Here is a 21,691-nt window from a genome sequence, read left to right as displayed (position 1 = left end):
GTTGGGCCTTGGTGGAGGCGCTCTACTGAGTGCCGGCCTTTTTCTTTCGAGAATCCCTCATGACTGGAGAACAGCTGTATTTTGATACCTTTCACTGTTTTTGGACTCTAATATGCAGTTTAACAGTCTCAGCGCCCAGAGTACAATAACTGTAGATCAGCTAACTCCTCCAGTGCAGAGAGCAAGTAAGACAATGAGGTTTACCTTGACAAGGTCATTGTGTCAATGATTTGTTGAAATCTCTTTTTATGCATTTTTAGGTGAAGGTTGTTTTGTTACAGTAGGATTTATAATGTGATTGCGTTACCTAGACAGTCAGCAGAAAGTACAGCCTACTCACAGCTTTTTAGTTTTAACAGTTTCCTTAAGAAAGGAGTTATACAATACAATACAATTATACAACAATATAAAGGTTTTTAAAAATCGAAAAGAAAATGTTATTGTTTCTGTTGGTGCAACTTTCCTTGAAGAGCGCCCTCCTTTTTTTCTTTTGCTCTAAACTGTTCCCGAGTGTCCTCTGAGACGTTTGGATAATGAGAAGAGACAGGGGACTTGCCCGTTGTTAATGACTGATGGATAGCCCTTGAAAAGAACACTGCATTTACATGACGAACGCGTCAGGAGAATGATTGAGTGTGACACACAAGGACCCTTCCCTGCTAAATGCAATAGACGCAACATTTATAATAACTTGTCAACAGCCCCCATTTGCATCACATGATTCCTCTTGTTTTTCATATTGCTCACTGTGGCCATCGGAGCGATGAGAAATAGTGATGGCAAACTGCCGGCGTAGGTCCCGGGGACACCGCTACGAGGTGTCGCTCTCGCCGGGGTGATTGATGAGGGCGCTAGTATATCATCCTGTTGCAAAAAGGTTTGTATTTCAAATAAGACTTCAGAAATATAGTGGATACATGCCTGCGTGTTTGCTTACACGGAAACGCATCATATCTCACGTCCATTAAAGAGTCACCTGGTATTATGATGGATCTGTTGCAGTAATTAAGGGTCTAGGGCCAAATGAATCCCACAGTTCTAATTCCTGTCCTCTCCTGCTGGTTCAATGTCATCGTAATCATTTAAGAAAACAATTAAATGTGTCCTTGTGCTCACAGAGCGATTTGAAGGAAACTGGCAGAGGGCCTGCTTTTCAGTCCTGATAAACAGCATGTCGTGTGGCGTGTTTCCCTTCAGACCGCGGCTACTGTGACTGTGGGACGTGTGAGTGTGATGACGGCTGGTTCGGAGACGCCTGCCAGTTCCAGGAAGAGTGCAACCTCCCCAGCAAGAAGAGCAAAGAGCTCTGCAAGAACCCACAGGGGGTGGTTTGCTCCAACAGAGGTAGAACACGAACACACATGCTAACCCACACATGCATGAGCAGAAGTGTGTGAAAATACACAGAACCATTAATGCATCCCTGAAACACACAATAGACACACAACAGTTAAAATAGTGATTTCATATTAAGTTTCCAACAATGCAATAATTATAAAATGATAAAATAAATGATATTCGAGTATTGAGTATTAAGTCTGTTTAATAATGTCTTACTCGTTCCCAAAAATGAATAATTTCTGCAGTTTGAGTTTGACCTGTACTTAGTTGGAGCTTATTACTGACCCAAAAATATATATTGTTATTATTAACTAAGACTTTATTTACTACATATAAACCCCTTTAACGCTCATTGCTTTTAGTCAAGGCAAATACTTTCTTCTCTTTTCTGATTTCTTCGCTCCCTACAATTAATGAATAACTTAATAGATTAATAAATTCATGCATGAAGGATCATCACTGGAAAGATTGACAGTGATAGTGTGAGAATAAATAATTCAATTTGGTCTCAAATCTCACAAGCTTGGGGATATTAGATGCACACAGCTTATGTGTTTATCTCTGTGGAAACATGATTAAGCTTTGGCACAATGAACACTCACAGTGTGAGGGGATGTCTGAGGTTATTTTCCACACTGACAGCCCCTCACCCACCTGGGCTTAACCTCACGACTGGCCCGAGATGCCTCCGGCTAAATGAGGGATGAACGTGCAGTATGTGGCCTGTTTCGAGTGTGTAGAAAAGCAAATGTATTCACAGCGTGTAGTTGTCTACCCGTCTTTCCCCATGGTGCATTCAGTGGGCCAGTGGTCTGACACCGGTCCAGATCGGTTGGCACATGATGCACAGACGGTGCCTCCCGTGAACACAGTTGCACAAATCCTCCACAAACGCACGAGCCTAACCTTGAAGTTTAAAGCTGGCTTCCTCCACAGGAACCTGTCACTGTGGAAGCTGCATGTGCAACAACGAGGGGAACAGGGGCCTGGTGACCGGAGGCTTCTGTGAGTGTGACGACAGCGAGTGTCTGGATGAGGACACCGGAGAGGTGTGTGGAGGTATGCCTCAGCTGGGTCCTACTCTCACTCTTCCCCAATACATGTGTTAGATGCTGTCATTGAAATTGGATTAGTTCTATGACCTTACATTACATTACATGTCATTTAGGTGACGCTTTAATCTGAAGCGACTTACAGTTAGCATTCAATAGGAGCCATTTTTTGGGGGGGTTCAGCATCTTGCCCCAGGAAACTTCAGCACAGGCTGGGTTTCGAGCCGCCAACCTTCTGGTTGCAGGACAACTGCTCCACCCCCCTCAGGTATAATTACGAATCAAAGGAATGCTGCCACCATTTTGATCTGATCTCCAAAGCTTATAGAACGTTCAGGTTGATTTAATGCAGTTGACCCTCCACTGAACAACAACTGTTCAATCAGACTCTGGCTACCATAACTAAACACAGCAGGACTGTCCGACTGTTCACATGCTGAGGTGGCGTGCTCCAGATGATACAGTTTAGCGGAAATTTCAGCGGAAGGGAAATATATTTGGTTAACACAGTCATAAAACCTTTAATTCTGAATGAAGATGATGCTAAACCTTTGCCTGAGAGCAGTTAACTTTTTCCCCATCCATAATTTAATTTGGAAAATCTAATAAGGGTTTTCTTATCTGCACTTTCAGAGAAATGCATAATTTATCTTGATTTTTCAATTTTCTCAAGCAAGACTAATAAACTCCTGCATGGATTGTTATTTGTAAAACATTTGAAATCATTGGGTCAGCAAAAAAATATATTTGTCAACCTTTGTTGCTTATTTTTCATAATCTAATGTTGATCCATACCACCGACAGTGGAACTGATCGATGTTGCCTGTGCGTTCTGATCTGCTTCCAGGCCATGGCCAGTGTTACTGTGGAAACTGTTACTGTGCCGCTGGTTGGCATGGAGACAAATGTGAATTCCAGTGTGATATCAGCCCCTGGGAGAGCAAACGGCAGTGCACATCTCCAGACGGCAAAATCTGCAGCAACAGAGGTCTGTTTACCTGCTTCACACCAGTATACAACCACGGTAGTGTTTTGAAATGTGAAATTGCTATGGATGTGTTTAAATGATTCAAGCCAATTTCAATGCTGATCTGTCATTATGTATCAATGAAACACAAGCTAAAGTATACACAAGGTATGATATATACAGACAATATTAATATCAATGGAATTGCTTGGAAACTGTTTTTTTTTTTTATTATCTGTTATCTTTGATAAGCAAGGGCAGGACAGACGCCATGTCCGAAGAAACACTTACAAAGAAGAGGAATTCAATTGATAACCCATCGTTCTTCATCTGCTCTTGAAAGAAAAGTCTTTTGTGATAATGTTTGTCTTTGTTTTAGTTATACGTAAAATTTTTTACTAATTCTTTTCATCCTGTTGTCTTCGGATGGTTTATTTTTTAGATACTTTGAATACTTATTCAAAGTATCATAAAACCTCAACCATTGGTGCAGCACTGGCATATACACTTTCAGAGACACACTTGGAATAAGGTATTTGTTTGAAGATGTTAAATAACCTGCATAATTGCAAAGCAGAGGCAATCACAAAAGAGACTGTTAATCAAAGGGCTTATCTGCCATCACAAAAACTCTTTACTAATTTAAATGTCAGATTGAAAAGGAGTGGGATGTGTGGTTTCCTCCTGGGTGTGAAATATTATTTTAGATGTAGAGCCCGCTGATTGAAGTTGTTTAATAAGTTTGACAGGATAATCCCAGTTCAGTGTGTGACGGCCACATGTTGGCACGTCGCTTTGAAACCCAACATGAAGACGGGGATGAAGAGAAATAAAAAGAGCGATACAGAGGAAACAACGACAGAACCGAATAGACTGTTTAAAACAAAAAATCCTTTAGGCCTATATGCAAATTCCACTGAAAGGTTGGTGGACAGGCAGTCGGGGAAATAGCTTCACTATCCTATTGCTCAAGTGATCCTGTGGGATTTCAGCAAAGCTCTCCAAAATTAATTACAGTGGACCGGCAGAGGGCCGGCTAAGTGGCGAGGCTAAATGGTGGGTTACGTGGACGGAGCTTCGTCGCAGAGCTGCAGTTTATAGTTAAGTGCACGGCTGATGCAGCATGAACCACCATCGTCTGTGTCCATGGTGTAAGAGCCCATTGTGTTGCTCTTGAATTTAGGAATAGGGCAGACAAAGCGTAACCCTGAGAGAAGAACAAAGGTACAGTTAAATAAAGGAACATATTTCAAAACACATAATGTTACTGGTTTTGGCTGAACACCCGTTTTTCTTTTTCCCCTGGCTTGACAGGGTTTTCCGATCAGAAGGAGCCCACTTGTTATCACTCTAATTCCTTATTGATTCCTTTATAGATCCCTTTTGATTCAGTGTTGGTCGGTGGAAAAAAGGTGCACATTCAGGTTACAAAACATTAATTCAATCTCTCTTCTCTCTGTGTTCAGCTAACCAAACAGTTTCATTGATAAGACCAAACATATACAACGTAAACAGGATTTAAAACATCACTAGATAAACAACGACTACCATGATTTTAAATTGATGAAAACAGAAAATATGCAAATTTGCTCTGGAAATATTTACCTTCACATCATTCCACCTGAAATAATAATGTAAAAATTTGAATTGAATTTAACTAAGACACAAATTTAATAATCACAAAAAGGCCGCCCATGTGGCTCTAATGATGATGACATTAATTAACTCTCTCGAGGTAACTGTTGAATATGTAAAATGTGGCACACCTGTTCTGTAAACTGTAAAGAACAGCTGCTGTCGATGCATGTTTAAGTACATTGTCAGATCAAAGCTCTACATTATTATATCTCACTATATTTTTCGACTTTGCTCCCAGTTTGGTAAAATGTGCCAACATTTTAAACCAGCCATTGAGATGCCAAACAATTCCCGCAAGAATCACAATTTGGTTTTGATTACAATGAAAACAAATCCCAGTTCCCATCCCCGCCTTCAACGCAAATCATTGTTTCTCTGAATTAATGCTCCTTTGAAAATCTGTGAAGATAATATCCGGCGATTATAGGCAATGGATCGGGGAGGATGATTTCACAATAGAGGGCTGATTTGATTTCATCTCCATGTGGAGATGTGAAGGGTTTGTTATTAGACGGTAAAGATGTCGTCCCTTTCTCTCTCCTTTGCTTCGCTCAAACGCAACCTTTATCTCCCGCTCGCTGTCTGAAATGAATGGGTGAGTGATTTGGCTGACAGTACCAGATAGATAACTGTGTTTCATTCCGGCAAATTGTCAAGCCCCTCCGTCTGGTGGGTTCACCTAGCCTCCTCCGTTCAGCTAATAATACTCTAACTGGCATGCTGTCAAAATGATAACATCTGCTGGAGGCGAAATACGTGCATCTATTTATTCTTGATCACAACAATTCCACTCGGAGAGAATACGGTTGTATGATGCACATGGATAAAAAACATTTCCCCCTTTCCGGGACTGTGGTTAAAAATAAAGATGTACTCACTGAAAATGTATGGAACATTTTGAACAGTAACTATAGCCCAGGTTAACCCGTGCTGAAGCTCAGCTGTGACATTTGTGACAGACATGAAGGTGCACGGCATCTAAAGATCCAGGGCTCCAGGGTTATGAGGTGGCGAGGGAGGCCGAGCCCACTGCCAGGGGCCAGACACGCGCCAGCCGCAGCCCTCAGACTTGCCAGCTGGCCGGCCCCCCTGGGGTTCCCCGTGCTCTGTCGCTGCTGATAAGAGAAAATGGGATTTCCGCTGGCTGCAGCTCAGCTGATGCCCTGGCTGAGATGCTAAACAAATGGGAAAATAGAGACAGATACAGAGATAAAGGATGAGTCAGAAGGAGACAGATTATTTATCCTGTTGACAGAGAAGAAACATATTGTCCCCTCCCGACCTACATCCATGAAAGATGTCGGAGACAATGAGTTGGACCTTGCTTCTCATCTGTTTGCATGTTTTCCTCCCATTAAATACACATTGTGATGCTACAGTGTATAATTACCACAATTCACCATGTGTGCTTGTGTGCTTGTGTTAGGGACCTGTGTGTGTGGCGAGTGTACCTGTCATGACGTAGATCCCTCTGGCGACTGGGGAGATATTCATGGAGACACCTGCGAGTGCGACGAGAGGAACTGTCATGCAACTTATGACCGATACACGGACGACTTCTGCTCAGGTCAGAATTCTGTTATTGGATAAAAAATAAATAAATAGCCACACTACTAAGTTTGACAGATTGTGGACAGAAATACAATGATTAGCTTTCTAGTCAAGAGTAAAATAAGAAGATCGATACCACTCATATCTATGAGTTAAATGAAAAGATGGGGCCAGAATAGTTACAGGTGGAATAGGACAGGATACAGGTTGTGTCCAACAGGTATAAATGTGCAACGTTCATAATTTGATAGTATGAATATGCTGAACATACTCACAGACACTGGGTGGGGCCTATCCAAAGTCCTCATGGGTGATCCCTGCCAGTCTGCAGCTCAAGACCATGCTCCTATCTACATGAATGGGGAGAGAGCTGGGAAATGAAAACTTCATGTGTCACCAGTCAACGCTGATGAAAAATAAAAAAAACATGCACTCGCCCCCAATTACAGTCTAAGACGTGACATCATCTTCGGCTGCTGTCGCCCATCAGCCTCAGGGTTTCTCTTGACATTCTAAGATGCTTTTTTCTCACCACAGTTGTAAAGACTGAATGCAAAAGCCTTTTTTTGCATTGCACTGCTGACACATGATTGGCTGGTTGGATAACTACATGAAGAAGGACATGTGAAGGGGTTGTTAAGAAAGAGTAGGCAAACTTCTCTGGCTCCAGCTTCTCCTTTATCTTCTGTGAGAGCAGAGCCTTCATATTCTCATCCATCCCTCGGGAAGAAAGGGAATCCGCGTATTTCTGCAAAATGTCAAACAATTTCTGTAAAAGAAGGCCGGGTAGGGCTTGACAATGTGCAAGCTTATACAAATGTATAGTAAGTGTTTTTCCTTTCACCTAGCAAACTGTTTTGGGATTGTGAAATGACCTTTTCACTGATTCTCTAAAGATGTAATAAGCTACATATGATGGATGCTACCACTGTGCACACCATACATTAAACAGATCATTTCTACCCCAGTGGATTTATCCTAGCATCCTCGTATAAAGCCAAAATATATATTTGGTGCAAATCTTGTATAAATTGTTCATAGTTTGTGAGATATAGACAAAGTTTGCACATGTTGATGTTTTAAAATCAAATTTTTCAGGTTTTCTCCACCAGTCTCTCTGTCTTTCTGCTGCTCTCTCTCTCTCTCTCTCTCTCTCTCTCTCTCTCTCTCTCTCTCTCTCTCTCTCTCTCTCTCTCTCTCTTACTGACTCTCTCTTACTCTTTCTCTCTCTCTCTCTCTTTTTCCATCCAATCCTGGTCAAATCGATGCTGGTAATCCAGCAGCTTAGAGAAGCTGGAGTCTGTTCGGCCAGGACACTCAATTCTTCCTCGCTCGTTCTTCTCTCCCGTTCCCTCCCTCTTTCCCACCAGCTTGCATTTGCCCGTTTTTCTCTCTCCACCCTGCTTGCTGCACCCTTTTCACTTTCCCCTTCTCAGTCTGTTTATTTGAATTCTCTCCCCCCCCTTGCAAAGCCACTGATTTGTTTCCCCTCATGTCCTCCACCTCCTCTCCTTGTCCTCGGCAGGTCAGGGCCAGTGTAATTGTGGCAGGTGCGACTGCAAGGAGGGATGGTCGGGCAGGAAGTGCGAGCATCCTCTGTCCTGCTCCCTGTCTCTGGAGAGCAGTCTGAGGAAGTGTCGGGGAACGTCCAATCTGCCCTGCTTCGGACGAGGTACCCAGTCTTCCCACTTGATCCAGTTGCCATGGTTACGGCAGCAGACCTGTACTCTTGCTCTCACCTCTCGGTGCGATACAGGCCGTTACCGGGGCCACCTCCTAATGCATCTGTGAGGACTCAAGGTCGCAAAATGTGATCGTATGTTTAACTAAGCCAAGAGGTGAAGAGCAACCTTGGTGCATTTGCGTCCTACCTATCATATATATTCACTAATGTATGTGTGTGTTATTTGTGTTGTTTTCTATAGGTTTTGTGTTCCACGATGTGCACTTTTGATCATGTTAATATACAGTGTAAACGTGCATGTTTCTGTGTATGTGACATGAAGGAGGGACTATTTGCTAAAAACAAGGAACAGCTCTCTCTGTAGAACAAGCTGTGGGTCGATGTGTCTAGATTTATTACAAGGCGCTGAATGCTTCATTAGTGGCCCCTCTGAACAGAGGAGGCTTGTTTTCTTGGAGCCTCGGAACCTTCGGCTTAATCCTGATATACACTGAAACCTGTGCTAATAAAACAAAGGTCCTGGTTGTTCTTGTCCCAGTCATGCACCTTTGAGCCTATTGATCGATGACAGAAGGGTGAAAGTAGGAGTATAGAGTCAGGTTTGACTCTACATTGTTGTATTTGCATCCAGTGTGTGCATGGTGGACTTTGCATACTGCAGTTAATACATAGAATGGGTGGGTGACTACATTTCAATACATTGAAAACTTGGATTTAAATCTATTTCAATCCTTACAATTTAATATTTATGACTGAATAAGCAAAGTTTGGAGAGAATTGTAAAGAGGTAAACGCCTTAGAAATCTTCCTCATGAGGATTATGTGAGTTTGGTTTCATCAGGTTTGATTACCAGGAGCTGACAAAAATGATTGGTGCACGGATACATGACATTTTCTCCTCACTCACACTTTACAGCAGCGGGCAAAGCTCAAGCGAAAACAGCACAGAGATAATTCCCCTTCATTAAAATTACCAAACTGTTTTTACATTTTAGCAGAAATTTGCTGATGACAAGGGGCAGATGAAGGTTGTAGCCTGTTCCACGAATGAGCTCGTACGGTTGGTTAAAGCTGTTTCATATTGGAATGGGGCCAAAATATTTTGTCCAGCTGCTACATGTGTGTCAACTAAGAGCTTCATTTCTATCCATTCATCCTCCATTCGACCATTATCTGGAACGCTTATCCCTTTGAGGGTCGTGGGAAGGCTAGAGACGATCCCAGCTCACATTAGGCAAGAGGCGGGGCGCCTCACTGAACAGGTCGCCAGTGTGTCACAGGAGAAACATAGCCAACAACCATTCGGTCAACTCAGAGTCTCTAATTAACCAAACCCCGATCTGATGTGAGACTGTGAGACCCGATGTGAGACTGTGGGAGGAGGCCGGGGCACCAAGAGAAAAAAAACCCCAAAAAACACAGGGAGAACACTGAAGCTCCAAACAGTTCAAATCCCCCTGGAGAAGAAATGTGCCCTTTATGTATTTAGCATATGTTACCAAAGACTTTGTTGATACAAATGTTCATCCATTATGTGGAGAGAATATGGAGTTCCTAAGCAGTGCCTTAGAAAAAACTTGAATGAAACACAAAGGGGATCGAGACTGCAGGACATATGATTGACCTACAAACTGACTGTTTATTGTGTAGGAGAAATTGGATGTTCACAAACGGTCCAACTTTTTCACCATGACAATCACAAGTGATGAAAGACTTGCAAGTGGTTTGCTTTTCCAATCAAATGTTGGAGGTATTCATGAAATCTGAACATGACAATATCAATCACCTCTTGTGCAGCTCTCTTGAAATGACTCTTGTCTCAAATTGATAGACTTGCCTGACAAAAGAAAAGCCAAACCAACAAGACAGTACAGCTTTTAAAGATTCATGCCAAATAATCATTCAGAGTTAACAATGCACAATGGTAATGTTTTGCATTGTCCTCAAACTGAGTGACAACCTGCACTGTTCCAAAAACATTTGTTAATAAATAACCCCTTCTTGCAGTGCCCACTTCAGAGAATTCCAATGAATCTCTTGTATCTGTATTTCACTGTGATGCAGCAGAGGTGATCAATCAGCCGCTCAGTTTGGCCATTGTTCAGTGTAGCATACTACCACTCCTTTCCTTTTTTTCTTCCGTTAACATCGTTGTCGTTTTCTGGGGAAGACCTGGCAGAGCTTAGTTACTTCAGGGAGATAGGATGGCGAGAAGAGCTGCAATAAAGTCTCCGGTAATCTTCGTAGGTCTCACTGTGATTCAACGTATGTTCCAAGGACAAAACCTGCCTGGTTTCAGGGCTCAACACTTTTTTTTAATCAGGGGTTAATGTGAAGCATTGATTTTGTGCTTCATTTGACTGTGGAGGAAATCACTGGGGAGCCCACAACCTTTCAACTGCTGCTTTGTTCCAAACCAGAAGAGAGGATATGTGGACTGTGGCCTACTGGCAGCTTTTACATTGGTCACTAGTATTCCCAACAACCCATTGCTGAGAAAGCCGCAGATTAAATGGGGCACCTGGAACCACAGAGCTCCTACCACAGAGACAATTACATTTACAAGTCAACATCACCCGTGGCCAACGATAGAGCACTATAAGACCGGCCTCAGAATAGAACCAAATTGGCGTCCTTTGAATGCATCGACTATTCATTGGATATTGTCTCTTTACCGCAACATACTATGTGGCCTCAAACAAATTCCGCAGCAACAGGGCTGAGCAAGCTTGGCGACTCCCCCCCCCCCCCCCCCCACATAATGAAACCGCAAAGATTAACTTGTGCCGAGAGAGTTAATTAGCTTTAATTCCTCCAGCAGTACCTTTAAATTATCTCCAATTGCTGCAACCAAATGAAAACTTCAAATTACCCTGTGCAATAAGACAATTAATGGGATTCATGAATTCCTCCTTTAAAAAAATTGCATTTGCTTTTTAGCCAATGCCTGTCTGCTCAGGGCCACTTAAAGGTTTACATGTACACCGGCGACATAATATTTGTCCAAGCATATGTCTCAATTAATCAATTCTAACCTGGATTTCTAGTGTTAAATAAATAAAAAACATTATTCCAGATAATCTGAATTTCTTTCGACCAACTATTTTTGCCTAAATCATGTTGAAGGCATTATCTGTAGGTAGTAACTTCATTCTGTCAGCTCCACCTGCTTCTCCTCTATTATTAGACTTAATTATTTGTGTTGAAGTGGACAGAGGATGCAGTAATAAACAGAAAGGGACAGTGAGTGCATGCATACCTGAGTGTTTAGGATGGTACATTTGTGCACGTGTGATTTTATTCACACAAATCCCCTTTGCAGAGAACCCCTGTTTGATTTTTGTGTTTGATTTAGATCACAGTAGTCGGGATAGAATATTCTAAAGAGAGAAGGTCTGTTGCAGCCACAGTGAGGGGAGACAGGAAGTGGGGCGGGAGGGCAAGACAGAAAGAGAGAGAAAGCGAAGGAGACAGACGTAGAAAATCACTTAGGCATGGATGAATGCGGCTGGTGCGGATGGCAGCTTGAGCGGAAAAGCCTTGAAATTTGAAACAACAGCTTCAGAGCTTTTCCTCCTGAGGGTCGGAGGCAAGACGCTGGTGGAGAGCACATTCTTTACACTCTGGTATTTCCTCAAGGAAACACCTGCTTTCAACATCTTTCTGCTGATTCTGGAATTCCTTTCCCTGCTCGCTGCAGAGCGGCCTGTGATACACATTAACTGTGTGATTGTCAGTATTTAAGCGCAAATACCTTTAGCATTACCCGACAACGAATGGAAAGACTGGGGATTTATTATTGGGCTACCAATTTTTTACAATAAAATCTCAAAAGAACATGACAAGCATGAAAGGACATCATACGTGAGACAGCAGAGACCCAGTGAAATGGGAGTAAGAACGTCGACAGCTTCAATAATGAGGCAGATATTTGAGGCAAATGGTAAAAATGAGGCCAGGGTATCATTTTAAAAGCGACTTCTTTTCCCACCGCAGTTTGGGTGGTAAAAATCTTTATACACGAGACACAGCTCAGCAGATGGAGGAGGTTATGTTTTCATTACCTTTTGTTTCTTTGTTTGAGTTTCAGCAGAATTTCTCAGAAACTACTGAGCTGATTTCCATTACGTTTTTTAGACTGGTGGTGCATCAACCAAGAAAGAAACCATTATACTTTAGAGCAGATCTGGATAAACAGGGGTAGATGTGGGAGTATTTTTGGGTCCGTCAGGAAAGTTATCTTTTCACACATCTTTTGGCTTGTTTGTTGATTTGACCCGGGAATTACTCGAAAAGTCCCGATTCGTACCAAATGGGATGGGGCATTGGACCGGAACATTTTCAAATGAGATTTTTTTGCAAATCTTGTTTGGTTTTCTTTTTTTACGCTTCCCTCAAGACGGAGAAATGTTGTCTGGAATTTTTTAGTGAATAATTGATGGACCTTGATGTGAAAAATGAGATATTTAGAACTGAAACGTAAATTGCTTGTTAAGACTAGATAAAGTACCATGCAAACATTGTCAATTTCCATTTACAAACAGAAAGTTGGAGCTGTCCACTTGTGATGGGGTCACCCATGATGCATGGTGCCAGGTGAACGGGGCCTGTGTTAGTTTTACAGCTCTGTGGTGAGAGGAGAGTCACGGCTGGGGTTGTGTTTATGCCGATCAAGTGTGGCACCGACTTTGGTCATTATTTTGTCACAATAATGGGCATGAAGTTGCACTTTACTGAAAATGTGACAAAAACACTGTTTGACTGTATCTGTGAAATAAGTCACATCATCGGCTGGTTTATTGCTACGAATGTAGGATTGCTCCTCCCTTAAAAAAGAGTCCCCTAAGCCAATGCAATTATAATTTGAAACTCTGTGGAACTACATAAATTTGACTCGCGTGGAAACTTGCATTTAATCCTAAAACATGACCGCTGGCTGTAAAATATGAAATACACAACCTTATGTACTTTTGAGCACAGACTCTAAGCTATTCTACAGAAACTAAAAGTCAATGGCGTACAGGAGGTTTTCTATGCTCCAAGAATCCGAACAGCTTATCTATAATATATTTAAAAAAGAAAATCCTCAGGTCATATAACCATTAATCGCTCAAACTCAAAAAAAGAATTTATAACTATTCACTTTCTGTAATATTTGCAGATGCAAACAAACTCAAACATGGTTATCATCTGAAAATATTTGTTCAGAAAACTGAGAGATATATTAAACTCAGGAACAGACTCTTTGTAATTATGTTTGGTGGTTGCACTCTGCTTCTTTTAGGAAAGAGAAGCTGCCTTCCCCTCTCCTCCCTGTCCCTCAGCGAACTGACCCAACCACTTAAATAGTCGTCTGTTTACTAATGTTTTCATCCAGCTCCAGCCCCTTTAACAATGACTATGATTGAACTAATATTAGTTATAGAAGAAGGATATAGTTTGCCACATTTCCTGCCCTGAGTGTGTTGCTTCAGTGGTTCTCAGTTTTGTTCAAACTCTTCTCAGACCAGTTTCTTCTACTGTGACGTTGTGCACATTAAACAGGATGACAGACATCAACAAGCACAACACACACACACATACACACTGATGTGGACCATTTGACAACCGCAGAGATAATCAATAAGTCACGGTGTTATGACATCACTGGTTGCTAGGGTAACTGCCTCCCCAGAGCAGAGGAGCAGGGGAGAGGTGGCTCTCTCCGTTTGTATGTGTTTGTGTGTGTGTGTGTGTGTGTGTGTGCGTGTGTGTGTGTGCGGTCATGAAAAGTGACAGTGATGTGACATGGACAACATATTAGATGAGGCTGTCAGTCAAGTGGCTGCCTCATAAATTCCTGTTCCTGTTTTATTTATTGAGCCTAATTCCGCTCAGTGAGTCATCAAAAGATAAAAGCGTGCCGGCACAAACACATTCTGGATGTGTATTAATTGTTATTTAGGGGCACTAAACACAAAATGCACCCTGCAGGGAAACAAACAGGGAAAACATTCAGAATGGATAATGATTTTTTGCAAAAGGGACTAGCCCGCTCAATAAAAAACAGGGGGACAGAGAACGACTGGCACTCACAATGCTGTGTTTTAAACCATCTGTCTTCACTGAGCTGGGAAATTCCCTTTGTGCAGTTTTTTTTCATGGTGGCACGGTGGCAGCTCACCTGTTCTCAGCCCTTCAGGGCGTCTGCAGCATTAGTGAGGAGGAATGTTTAAAAGATGTCTAACTGTGTGCGTTCTCTTTCATAAAACAAAGGGCAGACGAGACAAATGCACATTTCATGGTAATGCCTCATACGTTATTCTTAAGCTGTGTTCGAGAAAGCAGATGTAGGTTGGGCTGGAACCCATTTCAGCCCCCAGCTGTGAATTATTACCTCCGCCAAGAAGGATATGTTTTGCCCCCAGTCCAATGGTTTGTTTGGTTGGTTGGTTTGTTTTGTCAGAATTACAACAGAAAAATACAGAACAGATTCTAACAAACATGGTGGAAGAATTGGACTTCGGCCAGAAATGTATCCATTTTTATTTATTTTTGTCACATTATATGACATACAATATTTTCACATTTTTAACACAGAACAATTGATGGATGTTAATAAAAGAACAAACCCAGATGAACTGACATCTACATGTATGTGCAATCTAGTGTGGATCCGAAAAAACAAAATTCGGACTTTCTTCTATCCTGATGTCATTGAGGAGCTCATCCCACCATTTAGGAGCCAGGACAGTAAATAGTTATTTTATAGTTAATTTTGTTCAGTGGTTAGCTCGCAGCGAGGGAGCAAAAAGCTGAATAGCAGATGCAGAGTAGAGTGGATGGGCTGGGGTGTAAGGTATGACCATGTCCTGGATGTACACTGGTCCCGATCCGCATGAGCACGGTACGCAAGTGCTAGTGTTTGTAACGGATGAGGGCAGCAACTGGTAACCAGTGAAGGGAGCAGAGGAGCGGAGTAGTGTGCACTAGCAGGTAGATCTGCCAGGAGGGAGTTGCAGTAGTCTAGGCGTGAGATGACCAGGGCCTGGACAAGAACCTGCGCCGCCTTCTGAGTGAGAAGGGGACGTGTTCTCCTGATGTTGTGCAGCATGTATCAACAGGAATGTGGTGTTGCAGTAATGTTGGCAGCAAGGGAGAGTTGACTGTCAAGTGTCACAGGGGGCTAACACAGAGTTTTCAAAGGTGATAGGCAGGTCATGGGTGGGAGAGTCTTTCCCTGGAAGGAAAAGTAATTCGGTCTTGTCAAGGTTGATTTTCGGGTGGTGTGCAGACATCCACTGAGAGATGTCAGTCAGTCAGGCAGAGATTTGTGCTGCCACCTGGGTTTCAGATTTAGGAAAAGGGAGAATTAGTTGGGTGTCATCAGCGTAGCTGTGGTAGGAAAAGCCATGTGAGTGAATGATAATATGACTCCGAGCAGTCTGGATAAATGATCAGGTATCCTGCAGACCTCCAATCATAGTTCAGCAGAGATGATGTGAGTCTAATGAGTTTAACCATTAGCCAGCATGCTCACTTAGTAAGTTTCCCTGTGGCCCACTTCACTGGCATCTCACTGATTGAAGAGGGATAGGAGTGTCTGGAAGTGTGTGTGTGTGTGTGTGTGTGTGTGTGTGTGTGTGTGTGTGTGTGTGTGTGTGTGTGTGTAGCCTGTATAAGTGTTTAGCAGAGTAAGTGATTTACATATAAGATTTCACCATGTGTCTGGCAGGAATGTGGTCAGCCAAATATTTTGTGCTTAAAATCATTTGTTGAACTCATCTGCTGCAGGCGTGCAAATCACTCTCCCGTCTCAGATACTCAGGATGACGTGAGACACTGAAAGAAACAGTGAGACTATTCCACTGGACAGCTACTATAACCACTGCTCTGCTGTGAAACTCTGCTCGGAAGTGAGAAAGTGTGTCTGTGTTTTGTAGGTCAGTGTCAGTGTGGACAGTGTACCTGTCATCCACCTGGGGACAGTCGTGTTCATGGCAAAAACTGTGAGTGTGACGACCGTCAGTGCGAGGACATCAGTGGAGAGGTCTGTGGAGGTAAGAGCGCACGCATGCACACACACACACACACACACACACACACACACACACACACACACACACACACAACAACAAGTCCTTGTGTCCATTAAGGACAGTGTAATGTGAATGAGGAATAGAGGGAACAGATAGTACCTGATAGACACTGCAAACAAATGTTTGGGCTAATGCATCCATAATATATAATTTTTCTGTCTAGTGGAAAGAACACGTCTAAAATACATGTTGAAATGTTTATGTTCCTACATATTGTCTATTGGCAACTATTTGAATCCATATCTTCAGAGGATGTTTTGTCAAAATACTCCTTTTCTCATTCACTGAGCTGTAAATCGACATCTCCTATATTTTAAAGGTTTGTTCATATATCATTCATCGCCTGATTTAATCATATTTTATTCCGAAAAACATGACAAAAAGTCATTTTTATTGCGGTTAACAGTATATTATGATTTATGAGGTGATCAAAAGAGTTACCCAGAATGACTCCTGTAAAATCCCCTGACTCTACTATGGCAAGAAGATGAAATAATCATTTTTTTAACTTATACAGTTTTCTGTTTTGAAAATCCACATTTAAAAGCACATTATTAGATATTGCACATCTATTTAGCATATTTATTTGAACTTTTTAATCAAATTTCACTCGCCAAGACAGTGAAAACTTCTACTGCAGCCAGACCCCTGTGGCATTTTGTCCATCTTTATACACAGTCCCTTTGTAAGCCATGGATCCAGTGGACACATACACCACTCTGATATTTCTGCTGCACTTAAAGTGTTGGAGGAAAAACAAAAGACAAACAAAGTGCAGATTATCTTGCACCTCTAAGACATCACTTAGGAGCAGTTTTCTCCACAGGTGTGTCAAGCAGTGGGAGGACATTCTGTTGTTTATTTCACTCTTGTCACGTGTGAATCCTCAAACAATTTCCGTGTTTATTCCTAAACAGAAAGGAAATCTGTCTGTTCCTTTCACTCAGCCGCTGTGTGCCAGTACCTCCCTCCGAGTGGGGATTTCTAGTGTTGTTTTGGGGGCTGTGGCATTTTTGTATCAGTGGTGCATTGCAGCATCTGAGGGTAAATTCCTGCTATAAACGGGGGATGCAGTATTTATGTGAATGGATTACTGAGGCTCATTGTGCGCTGGGCCGTCCAGAGACAATTCTTCATGAGGCTTCTCGTCTGAGCACCGGACACCAACACAGACGAACACACACACACACACGGACACAAACACACACAGACACGGACACACAGAGGCCAGTGGAAGTTATTGGGCATTTTGAGGAACTGAGAGAGATAAGCTAGAAAGAGAATTGTGTTGAGGGAGCTGTAAGAAACTCCCTGATCCAGGGTACAGTGAGTGCCCCTGGATGTTTGAGCCTTGGTGCAGACCGTGGAGAGAAGTGATGAATGACACATAATTCAGTCCTTCAGTGTTAATCAGCTTGTCCGTCAGCTCAGTCCACACTTGGCTCTCAAGTGTTTTCTCCACACAGGAAAACCGAGGGGAGAGAGCAGCTAAATTATCCACCACACAAGGCTTAAAGGTGAATTCATAGTTTCTGAGGCGACTACGGTCCTCGGGACATAAATGTCTTCATCCACCGCGGGGTATCTACAGACCCCAGTGTGCACGTCCATGTGCAGCCCATAATTTCACTCCTGAATACAAATACCCCACAGTTTTATATGAGGCCATTTGGCAACAGCAGAATAACAAAAGCAATGTTAGCATTTGTAATTCTTGACTGCAAACACTTTCCATGTCATTTCCTATTTAAATGCATTACCTACAACTATTAAATGGAAAGTATAGATTTTTTTTAATATGTATATGGACTCCCTCAATGAGCAGGTAATGATGTGATTTTTTATCGAGGAGGGAACGTTTTAATTTGTTTGTTTGTTTGACTGCCAGCAGGATTACTCACTAAACTAATCTATTTTAACTCTGGAGTGGATCCAGATAAACTTTCTTTAACATGGTGAGATAGGATGTCAGCCTTGCTGGAGGTACGCACGCTGTGACCCTCTAGTTTTTATGTTCAGCTGTAATGTTTTGCTGCTTCAGAAGTCTCTAGTATTCGGATTGGCTCAAACATGTATGGATGGATTTGAGAAGTTGCAATTTCCAAGTTTTAGGTAGCAGTTCCGTAGTTTTACAGATTTCTCTCAGAACCTTCACATTCACCAATCATGAGAAAGGGGTTTTTAAGGAGGCCTGAGCCAATATTTCAGTCAGGGGCCCAACTGAGGGGCTTCAAACCCCACAGTTTGAGATAAACGAGAACTTTTATAAACCGTCAATCATGCAAAGCTACTCAAGAGGAGTATAAAAACATAAATTGGTCCCTATTAACTTGGGAGGGAGGCTCTCTGCACACTGTACAGATGTTTGCTGGATCAAACACCTGGTTCACCACCACCTCCTCCACACTGCAGGCCATGTCTAAACGCTGCAGCACAGCGCCTGCTCTGTGAATGGCAGGTGCAGGCTAATTGAATGAGGGCCAGGTTGCCTTTCCTCCAAAGCAATTAACCGCTCTCCCAGGCCGGCTGATTGAGGCAGCCATGCACGGCTTGCCAAAGCTGCCACTCCAATCCTTTCATAACCTCCCACCACAACCACAGCCACCACACTGACACACCTGCCTGCAGATCCATATGCCACATACATAAGAAATCAGACAGCACCATATAGGAAGTGAAACTAACTAAGGGTTGGACACTGGTGAGCTTCAAAGGTATTGTATATAGAGCATCAGATTTTATATATATATATGAGACTAACAACAATTTGTTCACAGAAAAAGCCAAAGCCAATGGAGCCATGTTTCATTAGTAAATAAGCGTAACATTACATTGATGATAATTACCTTTGCCATGAAGGAATGTTTTCATCAACGTGTTCATTAGTAAGCTGTAAGCAGGATCATGTAAAAACTATCTGATGAATTTCCTGAAACTTGCCGTATGGGTCAGGGAAAAACCTCCAGGATTTTCTTTTCTCACTTTCTTTAATGTTGTCAGATTTTCATTAATTTCTCAGATAAAAATCTGGATCCAGTGAAAATAAATGTGACTTCATAAAGAGCCTGTTGGGCCTTGGTGGAGGATGCGCTTTTCTTAATGCCATTCTGGTTTAATGTTTATTTTCATTGAAGTACAAACTAAATCTTACACACCAGCACCACCTTCCATTATTGAGTAGTTTTGTTGAATTAATGCCCTGACAAGCTTTAAATCAGTATAATAATCTCCAGTTTAAATCAATTCACATGTGTATCTCTGAACGTGTGACCAGGTCCTGATTTACAGCAAACAGAATTAAAACTGCTGTTTGAGCGGATCAATACACCTCCTTCATCAAACACTCCAGCAGCACAGTATGGATTTGTGTTATGAAAATTATGGGAAAATCCTCTGCTAATTAGCCTCGCTTCAATCTGGCCTCTGTTCCCAGATGTGAACACGATTGATCAATCCATGATGCAAAACTCTTCTATGTACAAGGGTCCTGCAGGAGATGAAGGGCGACAGGAGTGTTGTAATGTTCAAACCACAGTGAGCTAGTCAGCTACTGAAGCACCATCGCACCAAACTCCCTCTTTTAACCAATAAAGCGTCCCTGGTTTCCTGAGTGGGTGTGTTTGTGTTTTGTCTGCCTGCTCCTTTCCATGGTTTTCATCTCTTCCTCTGAAGAGCCGGAGATTAATTCAGGACAGGACACGACCAGCGATGACGGTTTCTTTCAAGTCCCATGTTCTCTAAGCCTGCTGCATCGCTCTCATCTTCTCCGCAGCTCTGTCTCCTTGCAGCGCCCATTACTGTCCAGGTTCAACGTCTGCACCGTCAACTCCCAGCGTTCGTGTGCCATCTTTTCGCTCCACACATGCATCCCCCTTTTGACTTTTATTTTAACCGAATCTTTCGTCTTTAAATTTGCTCATGGGCCTGCTCCATATTCTGTCTCCTTTTAAATGAAGGCCCTTCTGCCCTCCGCCGCCAGGTCACGGTTACTGTTCGTGTGGACGCTGCATCTGCAAGGACGGCTGGTTCGGGAAGCTGTGCCTGTTCTCCAGGTCATGTGACCTGAGCGAGGACCAGAGCAAAGAGCTGTGTGAGACGTCAGACGGAGTCATGTGCAGTGGAAAAGGTGAATGACATCTTTTATGTTGCCATGTACAAGTTTTCCTGAAAGTCATAAAAATAGGACATGTACATACTCATACATTATATACATATTTCTACATACACAATAATCTAATATTCGACCTGTTTTATTAAGAAAACGTGATGATATATAAAGATACGGGGTCAACAGACATCCATCCAAATGACCTGGATAATACTTGAAACAGAAACCTTTTTCAGCAAATCATTTCAAAACATCTCCTGAGAGCCGTCCACCCTAACACACCTCTGCCCTCCCTCCAGAAATGTGTGAAAACAATCATTAAAACCACCCAAGTTATATTTTATGATGGTGATTAATTGCTCTCCTCAAATGTTTACTGCCCTGTTGTGACTTTAATGTCCTCTGTCGCTGGTGTATCACAAGATGTCCTCTCCGTAGAAACTCTCACAGGAGGAAAACGTCGTCCCTTCCCAATTACACCTGCAAGTTTAATTCGGCTCTTTCGCCAACTCAACAAACTCTGCATCACAGGTTTTGACCGGTTTCACTGTAAAGAGGCTCAAAATGTTTACTCGCCAATATTTTTGTCAAAGATAACTCTCTAGATAAACAGCAAACACTACATACACACGCAATATGTGAATCCCAGTTGGCTTTCTATTGAATTTCATCAAGTTTGTCCGGAACGTCTCCTTATACCTGTCCAACAGGCTTCATCATCAGACTTTAATATTTGATTCAGTATTTCTAATTGATTTCCTTTCTGTTGCAACCTGGTGGCAAACATTCATAATGAAAGCTACATAACTATCATATCCATATTTCATTTATTTTCAGGGACCTGAGTTGCATTTACATCACCAGCTCTGATCATCAAATAAAAAAGATGTTCAAAAAAGCAATTTAAGAAGTGAACAAGAACTCCTGATCTTTAATATCACTGTTATCATAATGAAATAGATGAAATATTCACACTAATCTTATATTCACAAACTTACTTACAGAACAGCTCAATCAAAACCTGTGTATGCACAGTGTGATTGAACCTTATCTTGACTCTCACAGGCTCAGATATACTCGTATACTTTCTACAATTTCCCACTGAGTTCAAGTTCATGGCACCAAGTAATTAAACTGATACACTTTCCAACAGATTATCATCAAATTTCCACTGTGAACCCAACTGTTTTATTCTCTGTCATAACTTAATAACTTTTTCAGTTACGATTAAAATAAAGATCTGGACGAGACTGTTTAGATTCATTGAAGTTG

General features: G+C 42.1%; 1 protein-coding gene across 1 annotated transcript in view; it reads left to right on the top strand.

Annotated features, from left to right (window-relative positions):
- Positions 1–21,691, top strand: part of itgbl1 (integrin, beta-like 1) — a 39,450-nt gene that overhangs the window by 11,986 nt on the left and 5,773 nt on the right. Inside the window, exons 3-9 of the mRNA XM_053440132.1 lie at positions 1,198–1,344; positions 2,278–2,400; positions 3,241–3,381; positions 6,425–6,565; positions 8,075–8,221; positions 16,156–16,272; positions 20,291–20,437. Coding sequence (XP_053296107.1) covers positions 1,198–1,344; positions 2,278–2,400; positions 3,241–3,381; positions 6,425–6,565; positions 8,075–8,221; positions 16,156–16,272; positions 20,291–20,437 — 963 coding nt within the window. The remainder of the gene's footprint in view (positions 1–1,197; positions 1,345–2,277; positions 2,401–3,240; positions 3,382–6,424; positions 6,566–8,074; positions 8,222–16,155; positions 16,273–20,290; positions 20,438–21,691) is intronic.

This window comes from Pleuronectes platessa, chromosome 14 (genome assembly GCF_947347685.1).
Source record: "Pleuronectes platessa chromosome 14, fPlePla1.1, whole genome shotgun sequence".
Lineage (NCBI taxonomy): Eukaryota > Metazoa > Chordata > Actinopteri > Pleuronectiformes > Pleuronectidae > Pleuronectes > Pleuronectes platessa.
The sequence above is the reverse complement of the archived record's forward strand: the minus strand, read 5'-3'. Positions and strand labels throughout refer to the sequence as shown.